The following is a 25,868-nucleotide window of genomic DNA, read 5'->3' on the forward strand; positions in this document are numbered from 1 at the left end:
GAGAAAATGCAGTCTCTGCAATAAGTGGTGCTGGGAAAACTGGACAGCTACATGGAAAAGAATGAAATTAGAACACTTCCTCTTAGAGGAAAACATAGGAAGAACACTCTTTGACATAAATCACAGCAAGATCTTTTTTGATCCACCTCCTAGAGTAACAGAAATAAAAACAAAAATCAACCAATGGGACCTAATGAAACATAAAAGCAAAGGTAACTACAAACAAGACGAAAAGACAACCCTCAGAATGGGAGAAAATATTTGCAAATGAAGCAACTGACAAAGGATTAATCTCCAAACTATATAAACAGCTCATGCAGCTCAATATTAAACAAATAACCCAGTCCAAAAATGGGCAGAAGACCTAAATAGATATTTCTCCAAAGAAGATATACAGATGGCCAAGAAGCACATGAAAAGCTGCTCAACATCACTAATTATTAGAGAAATGCAAATGAAAACTACAATGAGGGGCTTCCCTGGTGACGCAGTGGTTAAGAAGCTGCCTGCCAATGCGGGGGACACAGGTTCGAGCCCTGGCCAACGAGGATCCCACATGCCATGGAGCAACTAAGCTTGTGCTCCACAACTACTAAGCCTGAGCTCTAGAGCCCGCAAGCCACAGCTACTTAAGCCCACAACCCTAGAGCCTGTGCTCCACAACAAGAGAAGCCACAACAATGAGAGGCCTGCGTACTGCAATGAAGAGTAGCTCCCGCTCACCGCAACTAGAGAAAGCCCGCACACGGCAGCAAAGACCCAACACAGCCAAAAATAAATAAATAAATAAATAAATTTATTTAAAAAAAAAAAACTACAATGAGGTTAACACCTCACACCAGATAGAATGGGTATCATCAGAAAATCTACAAACAACAAATGCTGGAGAGGGTGTAGAGAAAAGGGAACCCTCTTGCACTGTTGGTGGGAATGTAAACTGATACAGCCACTATGGAGAAGAGTATGGATGTTCCTTAAAAAACTAAAAATAGAGCTACCATATGACCCAGCAATCCCACTACTGGGCATATACCCAGAGAAAACCATAATTCAAAAAGACACATGCACCCCAATGTTCATTGCAGCACTATTTACAATAGCCAGGTCATGGAAGCAACCTAAATGCCCATTGACAGACAAATGGATAAAGAAGATGTGGTACATATAGACAGTGGAATATTACTCAGCCATAAAAAGGAATGAAATTGGGTCATTTGTAGAGACGTGGATGGATCTAGAGACTGTCATACAAAGTGAAGTTAAGTCAGAAAGAGAAAAACAAATATCGTATATTAACACATATATGTGGAACCTAGAAAAATGGTACAGATGAACTGGTTTGCAGGGCAGAAATAGAGACACAGATGTAGAGAACAAACGTATGGACACCAAGAGGAGAAAGTGGCAGGGGGTGGTGGTGGTGGGATGAATTGGGAGATTGGGATTGACATGTACACACTGATGTGTATAAAATAGATAACTAATAAGAACGTGCTGTATAAAAAATAAATAAAATAAAATTCAAAAAAAAAAAAGGAATCTTCCTGCCAGTGCAGGGGACACAGGTTCAAGCCCTGCTCAGGGAAGATCCCACATGCTGCGGAGCAACTAAGCCCATGCGCCACAACTACTGAGCCTGCGCTACTGAGCCCGTGTGCCACACTTCTGAAGCTGTCATGCCTAGAGCCCATGCTCCGCAGCAAGAGAAGCCACTGCAATGAGAAGCCCACACACCACTCTGAAGAGTAGAGACCCGCTCGCTGCAACTAGAGAAAGCCCGCGTGCAGCAACGAAGATCCATTGCAGCCAAAAATAAATAAATTTATTTTAAAAAAACCCAAACTAATCTCAGGGGTAACCAAGCACCAGGCATGCCCACTCTAGGCAGCTGTCTACTGAAATAATAATTCCAGGGTGCCCTATTTAGGCACAGTTTGGATCTGAGATTATCTGTTTAATTCAGGATCTGCAATGCCATCTTAGCCCTCCCTAAAGCATATCTTGAGTCACTGGAGAAGATAGAATTGACCCAGTTTTTCAGTGACCTCCAGACCACCTGTGTTCAATAGGTCAGCTAGACTGCCCATACCATGCTGAACTGGATTTCAGGAATAGACCTGCATTTCAGGGTCTTCCTGGGGCTACACTGCACTTGAGAATCAATGGGACAATTATTGTCCACTGTTTACCTGCCCATATATTGCTATATTGTCAAACATTCCAACTTCCAATGTTATGTGACTAACCAAGAAAACATTGCTGATAAACTCTCTCCACTTTCCTTCTTAAAAAACAAACTGTTCTGGTCCCGCTGACAGTGATGGAAAGGTGAGTTAGATATTAGTTCAAACTCTGTCAAGTGAGTTAGGCATTCCCAGACTGCTCATTACCTCACAAAGAGCGTTAAGAACTAGTTAACCTTTTTTTTTTTTTAAAGAACTATTTAATAAATCACTCTCAAAGGATGGCTTAGGTAGGTTGATTTGGCATATACAGGACCTCATAAAATGCCACCTCCTTCACATAGCCTTTTCTTGCTAACTAGAAAGTGATACAGCAGCTTCCTCCCCTAAGACCAGCTCATACAATCACTAATGGACATGGAAATGTATATTCAATTTAAAAAATTGTCATCTAAGCTAGATGTACCTTTTATGTTGTAAATTCTATGGCTGCCTCTCTGTTCATACTTACATATACATGTATACACAAATACATGTAATGAATAATTTTTGAACTCTAGACCTTATTTTCAACAACAACGTAATGACACATATTCAAACTAGTATTTGGGAAGTCATTTTCCTGGAAAGAAATTCATATACACATACATACACATATATGCATGCAAAGATGCACACACACATACACACGTATATTTGTGTGTGAGGGCAAGAGTTGGAGGTACTGACTATGGAGTAAGTTCAAAGCCACACAAGAAAGCCAGCTTTGCTATCTTATCTTTATATCTCATGTTGGAAATTCTTTAGGAATCAGCAATTTAACGCTGACATTTTTTGAGACCCATTCATTTGCGAAGTTTGGTTGGCAATGGACAGTAAATTGTTGTAAATTCTGATAATTCACTGCATAACAATTGAATATCTATGGGTAGTGGGTTGAAAGGACAATTTTGGGCTAGGCTGTGGAGAGGGAAAACAGAAGCAAAACAATGAAAGCCCTTGGCTGTTCTCATTGCAATACAGAGATCCAGAGACTCGCTGCTTCAAAGTCAGGACTCTCAAAACCAGGAAACTTCATGAAGAACTCACTTAGAAGATAAACCTATGTCCAAGACCTCCAAGGAAGCAGGGACAGGAGAAAGAGAACCTAGAAATGGATCAGAAGGTAAGTTTAAAAGCTCCCTCTTCCATGTTTATGTGTTTTTCATTGTAGGGAGCATCAGTAGGAGGAGGTAGGAGCATTTAGAAGGGTGAGTAGGCATATTGCTGAAATTTAGTATGTCTGACATGGATTTTGGAAAGCAAATAACACCTGGGAGTTTTGATAATTTGAGAAATCTCTTATTCATACCTACATATCCTGCTATGTTATTGTATCTGCATGTTTCACAGTTGAATGTATTTAACTGTATACTGTATAATGTATTTCTGATGTATATTTGTTTAGCTACTGTCTCTACACTAAAGAGACAGTAGCTAAAGCTCTACACTATGTAGAAGAGAACAGCCATATGGCAATGTCAGAACATGCCATTTTCCACTGCTTAGCTCGGCATTCAGGGTCCTCCACAGCATAACTTCTACTTTAGAGTCTTCCATTACTTCTCTACATATACCTTACTTGACCTAAACCAGATTAATCTTCATTCCTCAAACATGCCACACACTTTCCCACCCCTATGTGATTGCTCATACTATCTACTAATCCTGGAATGCTCTTCCCCCTGTCATTTCTGGATCTTAAAGTTGTATCCAAAATTCACTCAAAAATGCTGTGTCCATGCTTTGGATTCAAGATGGCTGACTGAGCACACACATTTATTTCCACCTTTCTCAAAATCCTAATAAATTTTATGAAAAAGTTATTAATAGTAACAAATGACAAATCAATAACAGGAATAAAAAGAACTTGATACATAGTATCTACTAGAAAATCTATACAAAATCTAATTTACAGTGAAAATAAGTGCTTTAATATACCTAGAAATACACTTATACTATTAATGTGCAAGACCTATATAACAAAAACCATAAAACTTTAGTAATGGATGTAAAAAAGAATCTGGATGGGAAGATTACATTATCAAGTATCAATTCTTGCAAAATAAATCTACAAATTCAATGCAATTATTAAAAAAGAATCCAAAGATAATTTTCATGGAACTTGATAAACTAATTCTCAGTACTTCTAAAAGAACAAAAGTATAAGAATATCTAAATGAATTTTAGAAGAATGAAGGAAGCTTGCCCTACAGATATCAAAACATACAAAAGAGGTACAATAACTAAAACAGTGTGGTACTGATTTAGGAAGAGTCAAATAGATTAATTGAATGAACACTTTTTAGGGAAATTGATAAGCCACTTCTAAAATTTATGTAGAATATCCAAGACAGGTAGAGCCAAAACTCTCTTACAGGTAATATGGTGGGAGGACTTGCTCTTCCAGACATCAAGGCAGATCATAAAGCTACAGAATTACAACAGTGTGATATTGTAGACCAGTGGATAGAATAGGGAGTCCAGAAAGAACTCATACATGTATGGATAAGATTGATACCAGAGGAGGAATTTCATCAGTGGGGAAACAATGGAATTTTTAATAAAAGGTACTGGCATAATTGGCTATCCATATGCGAAAAATAAAATTAGATCTCTTGTTCATTATATAAAAAAAAATTTCCAGATAGGTTAAACACAAATATGAAAGGTAAGACTCCTAGTATTTAGGAAAGTATACAGGAACACATCTTCATGATCTTAGGGAAGAATTTTTTTTTTTTAATTGGAGTATAACTGCTTTACAATGTTGTGTTAGTTTCTGCTGTACAATGAAGTGAATCAGCTCTATGTATACCTATATCCCCTCCCTCTTGGACCTACCCCCCCCCCATCTAGGTCATCACAGAGCACCGAGCTGAGCTCCCTGTGCTATACAGCAGGTTCGCACTAGCTATCTACTTTACACATGGTAGTGTATTTATGTCAGACCTAATCTCCCAATTCATTCCACCCTCCCCTTCCCCCTCCGTGTCCACATGTCTGCGCTAGTCACAAAGGAGAAAATTGATGAGGTCGACTACATGAAAATTAAGAACTCCTGTTCATCAAATGTCAGTGTGAAACTAATGAAAAGAACCACAGAGAGAGGAAGATATTTACAACATATATAACCATCAAAGGATTAGTATCCTTTATAGGATACTATAGATCAATGATCAGGGGGCCAAGAACTCAACAGAAAAATGGGCAAGAGAATTAAACAGACACTTCTCAAAAAACAACAAAACATCCAAATGTCTAATACACATAGGAAAAAGAGTTCAACTTTACTAGTGTCATGGAAATGCAAATTAAAACCACAAGATTACATTATTTCACACCCATCAGACAGATGAAATTTAGAAAGCTTAATCTTAAGTGGTGGCCAGGTTAAGGGCATACATGTAAAGAATGTAAAAAATTCTTATCAATTTACATGATAAGAATGTAAATTGGTACCAACATTGGAAAACAGGTAGCATTATTTAATAAAGTTGAAGATAAGCATACTCCTCGACCTATAATTTACCTGCCTACTTACATACTCTGGTCAGTTAATTGTCTGTGAGTACCAGAATACACATGCAACAATGTTCATTTCAACTTTGCTCTTAACTGACAAAAGCTGGATATACTCAGTTCCTCCTCACCAGCAGAATGGATAAATAGAAGTATTGTCATATTGTACAATAATTAAATTATTACACAATAATAAACATTATTATATGATAATATACAATAATAAAAGTAATGACATTAAGTGAAAAGTTAAGTTATAAAAATTACATACAGCATGAATCCATTATATAAAATTTAAAAACAGACAAAACTAAACTATATTGTTTAGGAGTGCATACAGAGGTGGCAAAACTAAAAATAAAAGCAAGGACATTTTTACTCTCAAGGTCACGACAGAAATGACCTTTTGGTACCTGAGTGATAGTTATATAAATGCTCACTTTACCACCATTTGCTAAACTGTACACATAAGCTTTATACAGTTTTCCATATATTATACTTCACAACAGAAACAAAATTAAAGTAAAAAACAAAAACAAAAACCCAGAAAGTAAAAGGAGAACAAAACAAGAAAAAACACAAGAGACTAGAAACAGACATCCATGTTAATTCAACAAGTGCTAAAAGTGGCATTTCAAATTCAATTTACTTGTTAAGTAGAGTCGAAACTGGAAAGAAGAGATTGCCTGATTTGACTGCATATGGATTTAAAACATCTTTATGGCCACACACACCACAAACAACTTGGAGGAAATACGACACACAGAAGAAACACATGGCCAATAGCTATAATATATTAAGAATGACTGGGGCTTCCCTGGTGGCGCAGTGTTCAAGAATCCACCTGCTAATGCAGGGGACAAGGGTTCGAGCCCTGGTCTGGGAAGATCCCACATGCCATGGAGCAACTAAGCCCGTGTGCCACGTCTACTGAGCCTGTGCTCTAGAGCCCATGTGCCCCAACTACTGAAGCCCATGCACCGAGAGCCTGTGCTCCGCAACAAGAGAAGCCACCGCAATGAGAAGCCCGCACACTGCAACAAGGAGTAGCCCCCGCTCACCGCAACTAAAGAAAGACCACACGCAGCAATTAGGACCCAACACAACCAAAAATAAATAAATAAATAAAATTAAAAAAAAAAAAGAATGACTATAAATCAGTATAGGTGGGGAGATATGGGCCAATAATACACCGAATAAAAGATACAAATGGTCGATAAACATATGAATAAATAACCAACTTTATTAGTAGTTGGTAAAGTGCAAAATAGAAAAAAATATATAATACGCAGGAAAATTTAAAATACAATGTAATTATTTGTGCAATTATATATTAAACTTATTAAATTATAAAATAATTACAAAATATAAAAATTAAGGGGGTTATTAAAGCCTGAGTCTCCTTCTAGCTTTACCTTTCTTAGTGTATGACTTACACCCTCATGCTCTGCCCCCGGACATTACATCTGTGTCCCAGGCCTAGAGAAGGGTGGAATGGCAAGAGGAAAACAGTACGTGCCTGCTGAATCTGACCCTGCTCCTCAGTAAAATCATACCTTTCCCAGAAGGCTTATTCTCTAGAATTACACTTAAATCTTATTGGCAAAACTATGTCACCTTTTTCCCCTAACATTTAAGGAATTGAGGAGGAATGTATTTTTTAAATTAGCATATTTCTGTCCCAAACTAAATTGCAGTTCCGTTAAAAAGCAAGAAGTGCTTAGTCAACTCCTGCTGCAGGATGGAAGCACCTAGAACAGTGCCTGCTACATTGTACATAATAAATATTAGTTAAAGGAATGGGAATTTTCATATTGTAATCTACATAATCCCCAGAATGACAGTGAGGGGCATCAAGATGAGATCTGAGTACCAGGAAATTAGGTCGGATAGAACAAAAGGCTCCCTGAGAGATCTAAGATGAAATGGATATAACTATAAAATGCTACTTGATGTCTTTGAAAACACCAAGAGCGGATTTAGACAGAAAGTTTGAGGTAGTGATAAGCCTCTAGAATTGTGCTGTTAACACCATAACCACCAGCCCCATGTGACTATTTAAGTTTAAATTAAACAAAAAAATATATAAAAACTCAGTTGTGCAGTCATGCCAGCCATATTTTGAATTCTCAATAACCACACATGGCTGGTGGCTACCATCTTGGTGGTGCTGGTATAGAACTTTTCCATGACTGCAGAGAGCTCTATTGGATACTGCTTATCTGGAAAAATGAAGCCGATGGAGGAAAAAAAGGAGAGACAGAAAACAACAACAACAGCAACAAAAACTATCAACTTGCAGAAAAACAAACCCTTGTGCAGGAAAAGAAAAATAATCATAATATATATATGGGGTTCAGCTATGAATGGCCTTTTGCTAATCATAATAACATAAACATTGGATTCTGAATTACATAAATAGAACATTATTGGGAGGATAGAGATGGGGGATGAAGCTTGTGTCGGGTGAGAGTGGGGGTTATATAAAAGAGAACTAAAGCCTGATCTTCCAAGGTGGGAACCTGACAGATAATGCCAATGACTGGAAAACTCAGAAAAGAATAATATAGACATTTTGTTAAATGTGTAGAGATAAATAACAAAAGATTCAGTTAAAAGGGTTAAAATTATTGTTTCCAAGGTGGGAAAAATAAAGGAATAGTGGAAACAGGAGGCACTGATTTTAATAACAAGCCTTGCAAAACTATTTGATTCTTAAATGATGTGCAGATAAAATTTGGTTAAAATAATTAATAAAATCAAACTGCAGCAACAAAAACTCTTTTACAATGCCATTTCCTCCATCAAATCTTTTCTGGTCCCCAGACGTGCCACTTCTATACTTTGATATTTCAGAAAGCATCATCTGAAGCTCTGCTATTGGTACCTCACTGTACCCTGCTTTGTTTTGTAGCCAATTATATAGGCTTATAGCCAAACTCCTATGGATTCATAAATTCTGAGACTAACTACCTACTGGTTTCAGAAGTTTCACAATATTTTGGTATTTCAGTCTAATATAAAGAGTAAAGATTCCAATAAAATGTTTAAAGATGTAATAATAATTTAAAAATAATAATAGCTAACATTTATTGAGCACTTACTATGTATAAGGCATATGATAAGAAGCTACCAATAGATCAAGGTGTCAATTGATTCTTTTTCCACAGAAGAGGCCATTGATAGGCCAGAAAAATAGAGGTGCTCTTTTGTCTCGAGGGCATAACTCCAGATAAGCATTAATCTATGCCTATTTTTTACTTTTTAAAAGGCCCGTTTTATTTTTCAATTTAACACCATCTTTTAAAAAGTACATAATGAATAGTAAGTCATAATTCTAGTTTGCAGCTGCCAGGTGAATGATCTCATAATCCACACAAATATTCCTTGGTCATAAAACCTGTGGAAACAAAAGGAACAGGTATAATTAATTCAGATGATAAAATGATGTTCAAATTTTACCACCATATGAATCATGGAAGGGGGAGAGATACGTATGTTTGAAATGTGACATTACTTCCTAACATTTAACCAAAAAGAACTATAATAATATGTTTAGTTTCAAATCCATATCAAGATGTGAGTGACCCATGGGGTTTTTGCCTTAATACAGGGAAGTGGAAAGGGATTAAATCAGTGAAAATTGATTTCAGGTAGAAAATTGTTGGATGAGTTTTACGAAGTCAATGTCTTACACTCTGACTTGCGTAATAGAGCATTATCTTCTAGTAATTTACTGATTTCCATTTTATCTGCCCTTGCTGTTCAGAAATTGAACCCTTTTGTGCCTGCATTCACACTTTGCTTCTAGGAAGCATTTGAGTAAATAGAAAATCAATAACCCAGTTACATATGAGAGGCTCTGCATTCCTAGCAGCTAGGCATGCTTAGAAAGGGAGAAGGTGATGAACATGATCTTGGCATTCTCCCCACCTGGTTTAGTAATAGAAAAATGATGGGGCCTAATCTCTCTAATTACGCCCTGTGGATACCTTATCTAGTGTCACCATCAAGTATTTTCACCAATCACTTCATTTTTATCACATTTTTAAAAATTGGTTTTGCCAACTTGATGTTTTCTGGATCTTATCCCCGTTTCTTTCACATTAACACCTGTGACTTACCTGTGGCTCACCTGGTGAGCTGTATATGAGCGAGCATAGTTATCTCCATGAAGATTGGAAAATTGACAGGAAGAAAGTTGCAGAAAGCTTAAAGCCCCTCAAAGTCATGCTGATTTTCTTCTAAATTCTTTTGCATGAATATGGTATTAAACAGAGCTGTAGGAAATGAGAGATTAAACATAAATTTGAACCCCGTACTCTGGAAGTTAGGTAAAATTCCATTACATTTGAATACTTCTATGCAAGCAATTTGTTACCCTTTATCCTTTAGTGGAATTGATGAACAGGTGGTTTTCAGAAGCTCACTCAGTATATTTAGCCTCTGAAATTTGAGCAACTCGAGATCTGATTGGCTGCTCTGGCCACATGATAATGCGGAGCCCAGGCTCCTCGCTGGCTCTTGCCTGGGGTTCTCAGGAGGGGAGAGTTGGGAGAGGCTTTGCTGCTGAGGAAATTTATTTGGTAGATTGAAGGTAAGGCCAATTTACGGCTTTTTCTGTAATATTCTTTCAGGAGTTGTTCCACAACTTCCTTTGAAGTATTTTCCAAAGTTTGGGTTGTAACTGGGGAAATGAGTGACGCAAATGTGACTAGGAAAGTCTGTAACCCCATTGCCCTACTCAGACCTTACTAATACGTGACATGTAGTGTGTGATTAGAGTCGAGTCCTATATTAACCAATTTATTGCTTGACTGAGTTGGCTCTGTTGTCTAACAATTTTTTTTCATTTTTTGCCTTTTTTTTCCTAAATATATTAGTACAAAAAGGATCTATGTTCTACGTTCCTATATTTATCTGGTTCTACTGGGCTTCATTTGCCTCAGAAGGAGCGGCAGTTTTGCTAGCGTAACAAAACCAGCCACAGCTGGGGTATTGATTTACATGGCAAATATCTTTGGGCGAAGGGACAGCTGCTCCAAATCATCATCCACTTTTATCAAGGGAGAGTCCTACTCTCTGGCGTCAAACTAAGAAGGCCTTGGGAGATCCTTTTGCTAGTTCCTGAATTAGAAGCTTAGGCCAGAGACCCACCATCTCATATGTACTTCAATCAATGCTTTAACAATTTGTTATTTTTCAGGTTTGAACAGAGCTACAGAAACAAAAGAGAAAAAGCCACACAGGCCAATGGTGTTCGGGAAGAGAATAACCCCATTGCCTTGAGGTTTCTATTTTTTCTTTTAAAGTCCGTTGACAGATTTATTTTTATGTGTTCTAATTTGAAGCATAGGATCTATTGCATACAATGTAGTAGAACAGGATGGAGACCTAAGGCAGCCCTCCTAGAATTTGGATGCTACCAGGAAAAACTCCAACTTTTTCTGAAAGCCAAGCTGAACTTTCACTAAAATTTTTGCTTGAAATTTTACTTGAAAATACTGTTCTCCAGGTATCTGGAAATGTAAATACTCTGTACCTTTGAATCCAAACCCTTTACCTCCCTTACCTCAGCTTCCTTTTACAACTTTAGCTAAATTGATCATGTAGCTAGAAGTAGCAATACAAAACATATTCCTGCGGAATCAAGAGAAAGAAATTTGAAAAAAAAAAAGAAATTTGAAGGCTCAGATTTTTTAGACCTGTATTTAAATGTCTTTTCTCACTTAGCCTGCAAAAATATATGAATATGTGGAATGGATTAGCCTTAAATTCTGTTTTTAGAATGTTATAAGATGGTTTCAGTCCTGGGGATAGATTCTAATGTATTTTCTAGTGTATAGATTCTAATGTATTTTCATTCGTCTGGAACATGAAAAGTTTGTAGGTGCCACTACTACTCTGGGAAAATGGCAGATGACGAAGAATATGAGGAGGTGGTGGAGGTAAGATTTTTTAAAATCCTGACTCTGACAGCAGAGAATTTTATGTGGCGACAATCAAAATCGTGTAGGTGAACTAATCATTCGAAAAACACATTGTCTATTATAACTTCTCAAGGAGTCATCATTAAAGCATAAGAAAGGAATATTTTACGTTCAGTTTCACTATAATTATGTGGGAGTAGAACTGAAAAGAAGTATCACTGTTTCCCACTTCTGCTTTTCTTTAAACTCTCAGGAAAAAAAAAAAAGTGTGGTGTAAAGACAGATTTTCATTTGTCTTCTGAAGTTACATTCTTCCCCACTTCCCAGACCCCATGATCAAAGGGACTGAGGGGATGAAGAGAAAGTTCTGAGAACTGAACTCTATTTCTTAGTGTCTGCACAGCCACAGAGGAAAAAGCTACTTACTCTTTGCTTCAATCAGCTAATTATCTACGTATAGGGCGAAATGGACCAAGTGTTCAGAATAATATATATATATATGAGCTTATAGACATATGGGAGATTTTATATATGTGTTTATGTGCACACACATACATATATAAAAGCAAACTCATGAGTTTATTTTTACTTGTCTCACAAGTGACAGCTGGAGCCACACTTCCCCACCAACTCCAATATATTTACCCAAGGGAACAAGACTATCTTTTGCATTTGAATTTTGAAAAAAAACAAAGATCATAGTGGGCATCTTGAAATATTCCCTCAAGATTATTGGTGGATATCTGACATGAGTTATAAAGTTGTTAATTGTTTATTTTATATATATATTTTATATTTATTTTATTTTATTTTGTTTTTATTATGTTGTGGGTTTTCTTTACCACCTCTTGCCTTTAGCATCCATGTAATACATTGCCATTGAATCTGAAGGTCCTTAATTACCAATTAACCATGATGATCTACACATGTGAAAATCTCTAAGTGCCCAAGATAGGTGGAGGCAGCTTTGAAAATCTGTGCTTTTTAATAAGAATGAAATTAACTTTAAGCGTTACCCAGAATCAAATTCAAATTGAACGTGCCAAAATTTGTCTTTGGAAGATTATTTTATGGAGCAGTTTATATTTAGGTCAAGAAAATTTTATTCTACAAATAAAATTGCTTTTATTACTGAAGGATATGAAGAAGAAGGAAAAGAAAAAAAAAAACCCAGACTGAGACTCATTCAATATAATGTTCAACTTATCTGGCTTAAATGCCAAAGGTCTTGTCTTCAGTGTTCAATATTATCACTAGTGCATTTTACATACGTCCCTGATGGTCAGAATAATCACTATGAAGCAATAGCACAATTATAAATTAAATTGCCTTTCCTATGATGGTAATACCAGGAATACTTTTTAGCCTCCAACTTAAGTATACCTTGTCTTTCTTAAAATAATTGTGTTCATTGGTCCCTGGAAATTGTCCTTAGTGCTGGATTTGATGGATTTAACTAGATGTCATAAAAATGGAGGAGGCTATTTTTAGGCATCTCACCCTTGCCATTTTGTTCCCATTACTGCTTCTGGGTCTGACCAGCAGGTGATATACTAATAGACTTTCTGCCAGAGAGAATTGAACCAAGGTCTCTCTGACCTCAAAAAAGATGCCATGAGAATGGGATGGTGGCAGATTTAAGAAAATGGGCAGGGAAGAATTCACAAAACAGACAGGAACTAGCTTTAAAAATATAACTCCTGGGGATCTTGGACAACTAAACAAAATTGTACTGTCATTCTGTACTCAAACTTAAACTTGGAAAGAAGGGAAAAGGCAGAGATGTACTATCTAATTAGTGGCACAGCTCTAAAAAAAAAAAGAGATTTGGCATGTAAGTTAATGCCAACCATTTGGATAATGTTGCCTTTTTTGGTAAGCTTTTTTCTAAGACATGTTTACTAATGATGAGAGCCCAGTAAAGGTAAAATTTGATGGCTACCAAAGAGCTGCTTTTACTTGGATGCTAAGAAAATCCAAAATATTTGTGAATCACTCACTTTCATTTAAAATTTCTTTTCAAGTCACTGATGTTTTGTGTGGCCAGAAAAATGGTTCCATGTAGATCAGCATCAAACAGCATTTCCTAAAGTGTCCAAATGATAGTTCCCAGGTGATGAAGGCACAGCACACAAGAGATTCTCTGTCCTGTAAGAGCTTGTGATTTATGTTGCTATGTGTAAGGGCACAGAGACAGAATTAGATTTCAAATTTTTAAAAAATAGTACAGGAGCAAAGAAAGCACAGGAGTGGGGGACGTTAAGCAAGTTTTATGCTAATTTTACTGCAAGTGAAACAGACCATGTGGCCTACTGACAATGGTTAAGTAATTTGATGAGAGTTCATTGAACCAAGGGCAAAAGAAAGGCCCCCAAGAGGGATTTTGCCTTCAGTGTTTTTTCCTCCCCCCAAGAATATGTTTTGGTGGTAAAGAAAAAATGAAGCATAAAATGTTATACATTTTGTTAACTGAGAAAATGAACCAAGTGTTTCATTTTTATCCCTTTCCTTGTATGCCTCGGCCTAAACTAGTCTTTCCTTCTGTTCACCCAGCTTTGCTGGGTGATGCTGGGGGCAGGATTCCACTCTCCTTAGCATCTGAAACAAAATGTCAGCCAGCTCCTATCCACGTCTATTTATTGCTAGTGATGTCAGAAGTAGCTCAAAAGTAGATTTGACTTCATATCCAGCCTGCGGGCACCTCAGAGCCATCAGTGGCAAATCGCTGCCTAACTTTCCCACATTTTGTTGATGAGGAATTTCTCCGTAGCAACCCTTTCAGGACCATCATGCTACTAGAAGCAATTTGCCCATCACTCCAGAAGAAACTCTTATTACTTAGTACTCAGGGTGGTATAGGGATAATTGAGATGTGTCTGTGCTTTCGGATCTATCATTTCCATGATAACAATATTTTAAAATTTTATTCACACTGAGGTTTCTGGTTTTCTTCTTTTTTATTGTTAGTCAGCAGTGAGTTTTATCACAGTTCCTCTCTGCCAACCCACACACTCAAGATATTGTTATTATATTCTTTTCTCAGCAAACTCTATCTAGGGTACCATAAGAAAAAAATTTTACTTGTCTCAAGTGAAATAGCTTCAGCAGAGAAATAGCCAGCATCAGACACTTTCCTCGTCATTCTGTCTGCATCTCCTTGTCCAGTCTGAGGGCTTTCACTGTAGCTACCCTGATGTTTCACATAGTTGGAATGCGTTCCAAAATGTGAACAGCCTCCCTCATCTACGTCCTTCCCACAAATATTGAAAACCAACTGGACTAGTGAAATAAGCCAAGTGGTTCTACTGAGGCAGAGCAGAGGTGATTTCTGCTTTAGTTATGATAACTTTGTTCTCTATTTATAGTATTACACAGAGGAGACAGTCTATGAAGAGGTGCCGGGGGAGGTAAGACCCAGCCCACACCTGCACGAGCTGCATGCTCATTAAAGCAGAGGGAGCCTTCTCCTCTCTCAGACTCCCAGGGCCACCAAGCTGGCAAAAGGGAGAATCTGGAGGATCACTCACCTGTGTGCCCAGCAGCCGGTGTTAAAATAATGAACGTTACCTGTTTTTACTATTCAATATATCCAAGATGGCTAGGGATGGTTTCCCCTGTTACTCGTATTGTATTTTTGGTGTAGGTAATGCTTATTAGAATGACGTCATTGGCTATCACCACTCTCTGACTGCAGCAAAGGTATTGCCTTGGACTTGTGATTTGCACGGGGACCAACAGTTTTATTGTGTACTGTCATAACTTCTGGGGCGCCAGCTCTGCCAAAAGAGATGGCACCTCCAAGCTTTTGTTCTTGATGATACAATAAAATGCTACTTAGATTTTGGCACATTAGGAATTCTGAGAAAGTCATTTCCATAAATATTCCAAGTTGGAACTTTTTTTTTCAAGCTCTCTCATGCTTCATTTTCTGCATGGAGCTGTTTCTCTTGAGCATGACAAATAGTGATATGGGTGGCTAACCCTGAAGCCTGCATAAAAACTAACATCTGTAGATGTTGTAAATTGGTTAGTTTCTCACCATCAACCATACATCAGTAGTAACAGGCAGAGAGCAACCTATTAACAGTGATCTGACAAGAGTAGAGGTAGTTGTCATAGATGTACAATTTCCTTATCATTTAGGTTTCTATTTTCATAATTGATACTGGAACCCTTCCTTTGGTACAGATGATATAAGCTGTGAAGGAAATTTTACTATGAGATGGATTGAAGATTTAACTACTTATCTTCTTTTCTTACATACTGTATTTTTAACCTTGGACTAAACCCAAACTTTGGACCTTCGTTTCTTCCACTATGAAGCCTGTTGTAAGAAACAACTATCTCCCACCTACCACATACGTAGGACTGTTGTGAGGCTAACCAATTACCCCATTATGTTGTCATCATTATTCTTGTCTACCTAAGCATTTATTAGTGTAAATGGCACTCCAGTTCACATTAATTTTTTTAAAACATCTTTATTGGAGTATAATTGCTTTACAGTGTTGTGTTAGTTTCTGCTGTATAACAAAGTGAATCAACTCTATGTATACACATATCCCCATATCCCCTCCATCTGTGTCTCCCTCCCACCCTCCCTATCACACCCCTCTAGGTGGTCACAAAGCACCAAGCTGATCTCCCTGTGCTAACTGACTAAGCCAAAAGATGGTAATCACTTGTAATATTGATGTGATTCATTTTTTCAAGTTCATCATTCTTTGTCTCGTACTACAGAATGCTTAAAACACCTGCAGAACAAGCAACCAACTTTTTCTTAGAATCATTTAAAAGTTAATATTAAAGTCAAGAATTTGAGCTTTATTTGATTGTCTTCATTTTTTTGTTCCCTGATCCCAGTTTGCTTTTACTTTACCCATGCAGTTTAAGAAGATTTTTAAATGTTTGAAAATATTTTTATTTTTGATTTTTATCCTATCTTAAGGTGTTCCTTTAGGCAAATGGAATTTTAAGGTAATGTTGCAAGTCAGTAAAGAGTAACCATTTTATTCCATGCAATCTGACACAATCAGCATTCAGAGTTATGTCACACAATATGCCTTCACATGAATATAGCATGTGAGTTCCTGCTTTGGCCTGCTTTAGATATGGAGAAGTAACACCAGGGATATCAGTCTGACTTGAAGTTAGAATAATGTATATCAAGACTATGGTATCTCAGTTTTTACTTTCGTAACAATGTTGCCAAATTTTGACATAACTGCATGTCAAATTTTCAGACAGTAACAGAAATCTATGAAACTACGACAACAACGACATCTGACTATGGGCAAACAGAAACTTCCAAACCAGCACTGGCACAGCCAGTACCAGCAAAGCCGATGGGGAGGAAGAGAATCGTTCGAAAGAAGGTGGACTCTTCAAAGTTCATGACCCCTTACATTGCACACAGTCAGAAAATGCAGGATCTCTTCAGCACAGTAAGTCTCAAACAACTTCTGCTTATCTGGTTTTATTATTGAGAAATTACTGATCTCAGCCAACTCTGTTTTGGATGCTGGCTGGATTTTGTTTCTCAACCATGTATGAGACAAAACTTATTGTACAGAAATATAATGTCTTGTAACTCTTGAATTCTGCTTTCAGGTAATTTACTTGCACCATTGCAGCATCAGGGGAAGCATCCTTATTGAAATTTTCCCCACAAAATAAGTATAAGGCCAACTATAAAGCATTTACTGGATTTAATCACTCTTTCATAGCCAGTCTAGAATAATGAACTCATAGTTATAGATTTATAGATATAGATTTAGTTGAAATCAGTTCACAGAAGCTAAATAACACTTATCTACACTATGTCTGAGCATGATGCCCTTCAAGTAGACTAGCTAACAGTATATAACAAGGTCTCTAGGAGGTATAGTGAAAAAGAACGTGTAGTTGAACAAGCCAGGATCAGACTAAGAACTCTTCTGAAACTGAGGATCGGAATGTTTTACTGTACCTTGGAACAGCAGTTTTTTAACTGTGGCTGCACATTGGAATTCCCAAGGAGCTTTAAAACTACTGATGCCCAGGCTGTTCTAGTTTAATTGGTCCAGGCAGGCCTGGGACCTGTAGAGGAGGATTTTTAAAAGCTTCCCAGGCTCTAATGTGCAGCCCAGGTTGAGAATCACTGCTTTTGATGATCCCTGGTCCTTACATTTCCATGGACAGTTCCGTAAGTTACACTGACTGGCAGCAGGTTTAGACCCCTTTGAATGGATCTCACTTGTTGATTTCCAGAGTAGACTGAGGTCTCACTAGATGACCTGATTGCACATCCTCTGGAGGTTTGAAAAAGATGAAAGGTACTCAGGGGAACATCGAATTATATAGGATTAATGCTTATGTCAAAAGCATCCTGTTGTGGTTGGCCAGTAAATATTCATTTCTGGTTGAGTGTTAACTACTGGGGACTATTTGGTAAATTTCTAGTTCAGATTATTGAATGATCTAAAATTTAGGTTTTCTAAAATTTAGATTTCTAAAAACAAGATTATCTTGCCTCTTTTATCACAGTCGTATTCAGCAAAGATAGAAAAATTTATTTGTCAATTTATTGCCATAAAAATCACATTAATTCAGACACTAATATTCAAGAATTTCTGACGGTCTGAACAAAATGTTGGCAAAGGTTTGTAATATTTTTACAGTGATTAGTAATGAAATCAATGTATAATTTAGATTGTTGACTATTCCACTTGAGTCTTCCTGAAGCATTAATAATGATAAATTATGCATATTATTGTTAAAGCAAGAACTCGTATATTTAGCAGAAATAATAAAATTGCATTCCTTTTTAAAATACTCATAATTTAGACTTCCCATTAATTCAGCTGGTGTCTCAGTTATCTAAATTACTGAGATTTAGCTGCAACTTCTGAACTGAATATTTTTGCATTGTATTAGCAATCAAATCTTTTCAGACTTGACTCAATTTCTATACTTATTTCCTAAAATTATTGAGGTTCCAGCTTTTTATGTGTGAATTTAGATGATAAAAATATTGAAAGAATCATTTTAGGGCATTTCCAAGACAATATTTTATAATAAAATTTCTACTGTCTCCAGTATTCAGCCATGTTTAGGAAGAACAATTAACATATCTATTTTAGTTTTTGTTGAGAATCAGGGTAGGGGACAAAAAGAGAGCTATTATAATTGATAATTGTTATAAACCTGCAAGATTAAAAAAATAAGATGGGGATGTGTGCATTGCCTGAAATTTCTGCTACTGTGTTGTCAGGGTTTAGGCTAATATCTGATATTCTTTTTAGAATAAATACAAGGAGAACTATGAGAAGGCAAAAGGACAGCCATATGCCATCACAACTGATACCCCAGAACTTCGCAGAATCAAGAAAGTACAAGATCAACTCAGTGAGGTGGGCTGCATTGCTAAAATAAAGGAGAGAGACATTTCAAATATATGCCTACTACTGGGAATTTGAGGGCTTTAAATAGATGTGGAGAGAATAAGGGGTCGAATTACTATGAGCCAGTCCAGAAATCTAGAGGAAGCAACGGCCATAGATTATGCTGCTGTAAATGTGAACCTAAAGAGATTTCTAAAAGCTTGGCTTAAAGGTGATATGAGATGGGAGTTCCAGCTCGCTGTGATCCTCCATACTGGAGCACAGGGAGGCTGAAATTTGCCTGGGAAAGCAGACACGCAGTAAATACAGGTGCTCTATAGATCTTTGGAGATCACAGTTTTCTACCTAAAATGCAGAAACTTGGCTTTGTGATGCAGACATAGAGTGATTGGGTCAGTGCTCTTTATTATAAGATATTCTTTAATATACTCATATGTTCATGCCTGTCATGAGTTCTAATTGTGCATTATTTTTGCAGGTTAAGTATCGAATGGATGGTGATGTTGCTAAAACTATTTGTCACGTAGACGAAAAAGCAAAGGACATTGAACATGCAAAGAAAGTGTCGCAGCAAGTCAGTAAGGTAAGGTCATGGGATGGATAGCTGGGGTACTAAATAGCATGTGCATTGTCTCTGCCTGGCCTTAGAGGAGAAAACTGGACTGGCCAGATCCTGCTCACCAGTCTCACTTGAACCCACAGGCATGGTGGGCTCTAACGGCAACACGTGTCAGGGAGGCTGCACAGGTGACTGAAGTGGCCGGTCAGAGCTATGGGGGTTGGAAAGCCCAGGCCATGCCACTCAGCTCCAGGCAGGTGCTGCACAGAATGCAGTCCCAGTGTCACCAGAATCTCTTATTTATTTTTTAAAGAAGTTGGGAGGTGAATTTTTATGAGAAATCTCCAAATTTCAAAGGTAGGCAACTAATTAAAACATTTAAAAAAATACCATCTAAGTCAAACACATCTACCATCCAAATTCAGTGAATGACTGACAGGTTGCAACCTTTGTAAAGAATCTCTAGAGAATCAGAATCATGATTTAGTTTACAAAATTAGGCTTTTCAAGTAAAAGCTTACTAATGCAGGCAAATTATCATGGGATGTCGACATGGTCAATGTTTCCATAATTGATGCTGGTGGCACATCAGCAGGCTTTGCATGAGGACAACTTGAGTTTGAAAGACTCTTCATAGTGCTCTCCTTTGTGCTCTAAATCCTCATGCCCTTGTGGGAGACATCAAGTCACAGGTCCTCTGTTCTTTCTGTCCAGGTTTTATACAAGCAGAACTGGGAAGACACCAAGGATAAGTACCTGCTTCCTCCTGATGCCCCTGAACTTGTCCAGGCCATCAAGAACACAGCTATGTTCAGTAAGGTAAGGGCCTCTGCTCTGTCGCCACTTCTATCTTCTCATGTCCTCCCACACGTCATGCAGAGGGATACCCCATAAACCCTGGCTAATCTGGAATATGGTTCCCCAACCATTTTGTGAGTAACCTTGAGACATGTGGGGCTACAGGGGTAGGGCTGGCCAGGAGGAACTGAGAAGAAAGCTCTTGGGCCAAGTAGAGGAGAGGGTCTGAACAACCGGGGAAAACAAAGATGCACCTGAGAGCCTGCTGTGAGATCCACAAAGACCCACAGAGTGTAGAGCCTGTGCTACACTTTGGATATTCCCAGCTGTCACTCTCATTAAAGCTTTAATTTTCTCACTCTTATTAAAGGTTTATTAAAGGTTTAAGCACAGCAATTATGCTAAGTGCTTCCTGGCTCCTTACATTTGCATTAGTACTTGCTGCAGGAGGCAGGTGCAGTTACAGAGGGGAGATGAAACAAAATCAGACACGTCTGCCCTTCTGTAAGTAAGACTTGTCAGGAGAAGCTGGAGAAGCTATTAATAAATATGACTTGGATTGAATGGAATTTGTGAATTCCACTTACCTTTGCTCTCACCTTGCCCTGGGTTCTTTATGCCATTGATGGATGAATTCAAAATTATATATTTCAAGTAAGTGTGTTCTCACGTTCTCATAACTTTCATTCTTCCCTGATTTAGAAACTTTACACTGAAGACTGGGAAGCTGACAAAACTTTGTTTTATCCATATAATGATAGCCCGGAGCTGAGGAGGGTTGCCCAAGCCCAGAAAGCTCTCAGTGACGTAAGTGCCGTGCAGTGTGCACATTTGGGAGTGTGGAATCAGGACACCTCGAATTATGTCTTCTAGCCAGAAGTTCATTGCAACTCCTCCTGTAAAAAAGACTAAGTGCTATTATTGTAAAGGAGTACATCTAGAATCATGATAATTTATGATGTCTAATTTAAATTAGATTTTATAATTTATATTACATATAAGTTAGTCTAATGCCCTCTTCTTACTGGTGAGGAACATGAGTCTAAGGTCACATAAGTAGTCAGTGGCAGAGCCCAGACCAAAAGCCTCGTCTTGTGATCCTAAGACCAATGTTCTTTCCGCTAGAGCATCCCGCCGGCTGGAGTTAAGTTTTTCTGTGACATTAGAGTGGCATTTAAAAAAACTTATTGGGATTATAGCCACCTTCCCAGTTGTATTAAGGGAACAATGTTATTGAAGGATTTTGATTTGCTATCCTAATCATAAAGTCTGAACTGTGGTATGTCCCCTACTTCTGCACGGGGGACCTGACTACATACTTGTCCAAACATCTTGGTGTGGTTATCTCACAAAGAGCTCTCACCATTGAGTGTACATAGAGGATATTTCAGAGTTAGTGGAAAAAAAAAAAATTCAGCAGCCCCATTGGCCAGAATTTTAGTATCCTAGACCTTGAAATCTTTATTAGAGGAACTTAAAAGGCATAATAGAGCTCTTAGAATTGAGAGCAGCAGCAGCAAAGATGACCACTTGGGTCCAGCACTAGCCCTTGTTTTGAGGTACTTTATTTCTTGACCCCTTGATTTGCTAGAGGCCATACTGAAAATAAGACTGCTCTAGGCTTCAGGAAAACACTGTATTATAGAATGAGACATTGTCTTTCATTCAATAGACCCCTGAACCTCTTACGTTAAACATAGACTTAAGTCACTTGGCATCTTGAGACTCATTAGAATGCATCCTAGGATCCTATCTAGCCCTGAACTGAAGTTATACATACTCATTTGAAGGTATCTCCAACTTTTGAGCTCTATTTTTTAATTCCTATCATTTGATATCAACTGCAAGTTTAATAGACATATTTCTATCCCAGTTTGCATATATTTGATTAAAATATAGCACAGATATAATCCTATCCTTCCACAGGGTAAACTAGGAAGTAACGGAGGCATAACAAAATTTTAAGGCCTGCTAGTAAATGGCAGCAATTGTAATGTGTGGGGACCTTCTGCCTCTCTTTTAAGATTAGCTGTTTGGTTTTGAATCTCATAAATGTACAATGTTGTTGTGTGGCCTTTATCAAGTGATCAATAATTTTTTTTTATTGAAAGTCCATTATGCATGCATACCTGGCAGGATGAAAAAGTACAAGGAATTTTCATCCTTTCCCCCTGAGAATTTAAAACCAGGCTGGTAAGATGAAAGTGTTCTATAACAAACAACAAGACAAAAATTAACAAAAACAAAAAAGCCAAACCCAAACCCTACAGTCTAATATTTGCTAAGAGAAAGACAGGACATGTGTGAATAATCAGAGAAAGCCATGTGGAGGTGGTGATCCCAAGGGAATAGGTAGTGATGAACAGGAAAGGCATTTTGAGGAGAGAGAGTACTGGACAAAGGGACAGTAGTGAAATGAGTCTGGAGTTTCAGGGGACAAAGAAAGTGAATGCTTGCTGTGATAAACCATAATGGAAAAGAATATAAAAAAAGAATGTCTCTGTGTGTATAACTGAGTCATTTTGCTGTACAGCAGAGATGGGCACAATATTGTAGATCAACTCTACTTCAATTTAAAAAAATTGAAAAAAAAAAAAGAAAGTGAATGCTTGGGTGCTCAGTTAGGAAGGCACTTGTAAGAAACTGGTAGCAGGACCTTGAAAATCAGACAAAATAGCTTTGATATAATATGGTAGGCATTGAGAAGCATCATAAGATTTTGGAGAGGAAAACAACATGATAAAAGTAGAAGCTCAGGAGGCAGACAGCAGAAGCAAGAAGAACTACAGTCCTGCAGCCTTTGGAACGAAAACCACACTCACAGAAAGATAGACAAAATGAAAAGGCAGAGGACTATGTACCAGATGAAGGAACATGATAAAACTCCAGGAAAACAACTAAATGAAGTGGAGATAGGAAACCTTCTAGAAAAAGAATTCAGAATAATGATAGTGAAGATGATCCAGGACCTCAGAAAAAGAATGGAGGCAAAGATCGAGAAGATGCAAGAAATGTTTAACAAAGACCTAGAAGAATTAAAGAGCAAACACCTGAAAGTAGAATCTGGAGAAATTTTGATGGACCATATGGTGGATTGAGACAGGGAACATCATGATTTGTAGAACATTATTTTAGTAACACAGACAAATCAGAGGGATGGTGGAGACAAAGGAGAGGAAGAAAGGAATCTGAAGGTGGTATTTAAAAAAGTGTTAATGACATTAGATATTGGAGATAAAGGTGAGAAAGGAAACATCCATGAGTTTATGACAGACTGGTAGGCTGGGTGAATAGGGGTATAAGTGGTAAAGATGCCTTTAGTGAAAAGAGAAATAGAGTTGAGATAATGGAAGAAACATTCAGATCAAGGCATTTGATAAATTAGAAATTTAGTTCTATTGCACAGGTGTGATATCAGGACAAGAGATTAATATTTGAGTCAAATAATTTTTAAAAACTGACAACTGTAGACATGAAAATGTATGAGGGAGGCAGAACAGTGTTTGGCCAAGGGCAGAGTTCTGAAGGACACCCACACTTAGGACACCTGGAAAGGAGCCAACAGAAGAATGACAGAACAAAGGTCAGAGAAGTTGAAGGGGAACCAGGAAATGCCATGTCATGTAAGCCTAGGGAGAAGTTTCCAAGAAGACTCTTAATCTCCAAATGTCTCCTTTTACCCACAAAATGGAGAGATGAAGGGTCACCTCCATGCCACTTTAGTGCTATGGACTTTGAACAATTAAAGTTGACCACATTTTTTGAGATATCTCAATAAAAGACATAATGAAGAAGAATTTATAATAACGAAGTAGAATCTTCCCATCCTTGCCTCAGAAAGACTTGGCAGTTGAGGTATGGCTTTTATTTTTGCTGCAGACCAAGTATCAGATTACCAGCATGCCTATTAATACTGTTGTCAGCACCATGAACTTCTACAGTTATTGGACACAGGGCCCCAAACAAGCTGTTGTCCACAAACATACCACTGGGTATGTTCATAGATCTTGAGCTAAGTGTTTGGTTTCAGAGGCTCTCTCTCCCTCTCTGTGTCCTTAACCCTACTTACCATGTTTTCCTTATTATCTAAGTAGAGACAAATGACTTTGCAAACACTGAGAGTCTTTAAGCTGATCCAGAGTACCGAATTCTAACTAGACAGAATTCTGAACAAAGGTTCTTCAGAAATTAGGACTTCTAGATCTGATCTCTCAGAAAGTTCTTGACAGCATGTCATACTTAGTAAGCATTTCTCCTGGCAGAATGTTGCTTTCTCCTTAAGGACTTAGCTAGTCATGGAAAATACAGGTTGCCCTATGCCTAGAATAAGTCTTCACTTATTTAAAAGAAAATAAGCCATGGAATTAATACAAATACATTTTAAAATCTGTCTTTTATATCCCAATCGACTTAGTATTTGTGAAAGCGTTTATATAGGCACGAGGTAGATATTTTTAGAATAAGATATAGACTTGGTTAAAGTATGATGAAGATGATTGTGACCTTGGAACTATCCTACCTATTTACTTTATAAATAAGGATACTGCCACATGGAAGAAGAAATCATCTGTAGAAGTCTCACAGCTGAGTAGTGGAAGAGCTGGGAGGATAATTCTCCTCTTCAGATCTCCCCCGATGGCCTCAGTTTGTAAAACACACATTCAGAAATCAATCATCAAACCCTCGCTCCAGTCAGGTACTAGACAGGGAACAGGGTTCCCAAATGAGAGGTTGCCATCCCAGAGCTCACAATCCAAGGTGGGACAGACATGTAAACAACCAGTTACAGTGTCATCCGATAATTCCTTTAAAGGAGGTAAGGGCCAAGTTGAGTGAGATCCCAGGAGAAGGTCATCAAGACAAAAAAGGCTCAAGAGGTGAAATCGTGCCTGTCCTGAGACATGAAGAATGAGTAGCAGTTTGCAAGCAGATGGGGAGAGGGTGGAGTTGGAGCTTCCAGGGAAAGGGAACAGCATGTCTGAGGTTCAGAGGCATAAAAGGACCTTGTGTGTCTGGGGATCTGTGAATGTTCTGCATTGTTAGAGGCAGGGGTCAAGACTGGTGGAAGAAAGCCAGAGAAGTCAGTAGTGAAGAAAAAAGGGAGAACAGGAGCCAGGGGCATGCATAGTTAATGGGCACAGTGCTTATTTTAAGGTTCAAGAGGCCTTTTGTAGGCTGAAGGAAAGAAGCTAATGAAGGGGGGGCTGTTGAATCTGTAAGAAAGAAGAGGGGTGGCTTCTAGAGCTGGGTACCCAGGGCTACTGGAGTGAACAGCACCCCATGTGCAGGACTCATGCCCTGCAAGGGATGCTTCCTCTGAGCCATGCAGGGGCTGGGAGAGGCAGGGATGAGGATAGATAAAGATAAGTGTGGAGCCTGTCTTTATGAAGGAGGAAGCTGAGAGGAAAATGGAGCGGATTGGACAGTGTTGGGGTTTCAGACGAGTCACTGGGAG

The 25,868-nt window shown here is 38.0% G+C and overlaps 1 protein-coding gene across 1 annotated transcript in view; it reads left to right on the top strand.

The window, feature by feature from the left end:
• Positions 1-11,656: 11,656 nt before the first annotated feature.
• NEB (nebulin) overlaps positions 11,657-25,868 on the top strand; it is a 225,010-nt gene continuing 210,798 nt past the window's right edge. The window contains exons 1-7 of the mRNA XM_060302454.1: positions 11,657-11,692; positions 15,040-15,081; positions 16,918-17,118; positions 18,958-19,065; positions 19,535-19,639; positions 20,330-20,434; positions 21,116-21,220. Coding sequence (XP_060158437.1) covers positions 11,657-11,692; positions 15,040-15,081; positions 16,918-17,118; positions 18,958-19,065; positions 19,535-19,639; positions 20,330-20,434; positions 21,116-21,220 — 702 coding nt within the window. The remainder of the gene's footprint in view (positions 11,693-15,039; positions 15,082-16,917; positions 17,119-18,957; positions 19,066-19,534; positions 19,640-20,329; positions 20,435-21,115; positions 21,221-25,868) is intronic.

The sequence above is a fragment of the Globicephala melas genome, chromosome 7, assembly GCF_963455315.2.
Source record: "Globicephala melas chromosome 7, mGloMel1.2, whole genome shotgun sequence".
NCBI classification, from domain to species: domain Eukaryota; kingdom Metazoa; phylum Chordata; class Mammalia; order Artiodactyla; family Delphinidae; genus Globicephala; species Globicephala melas.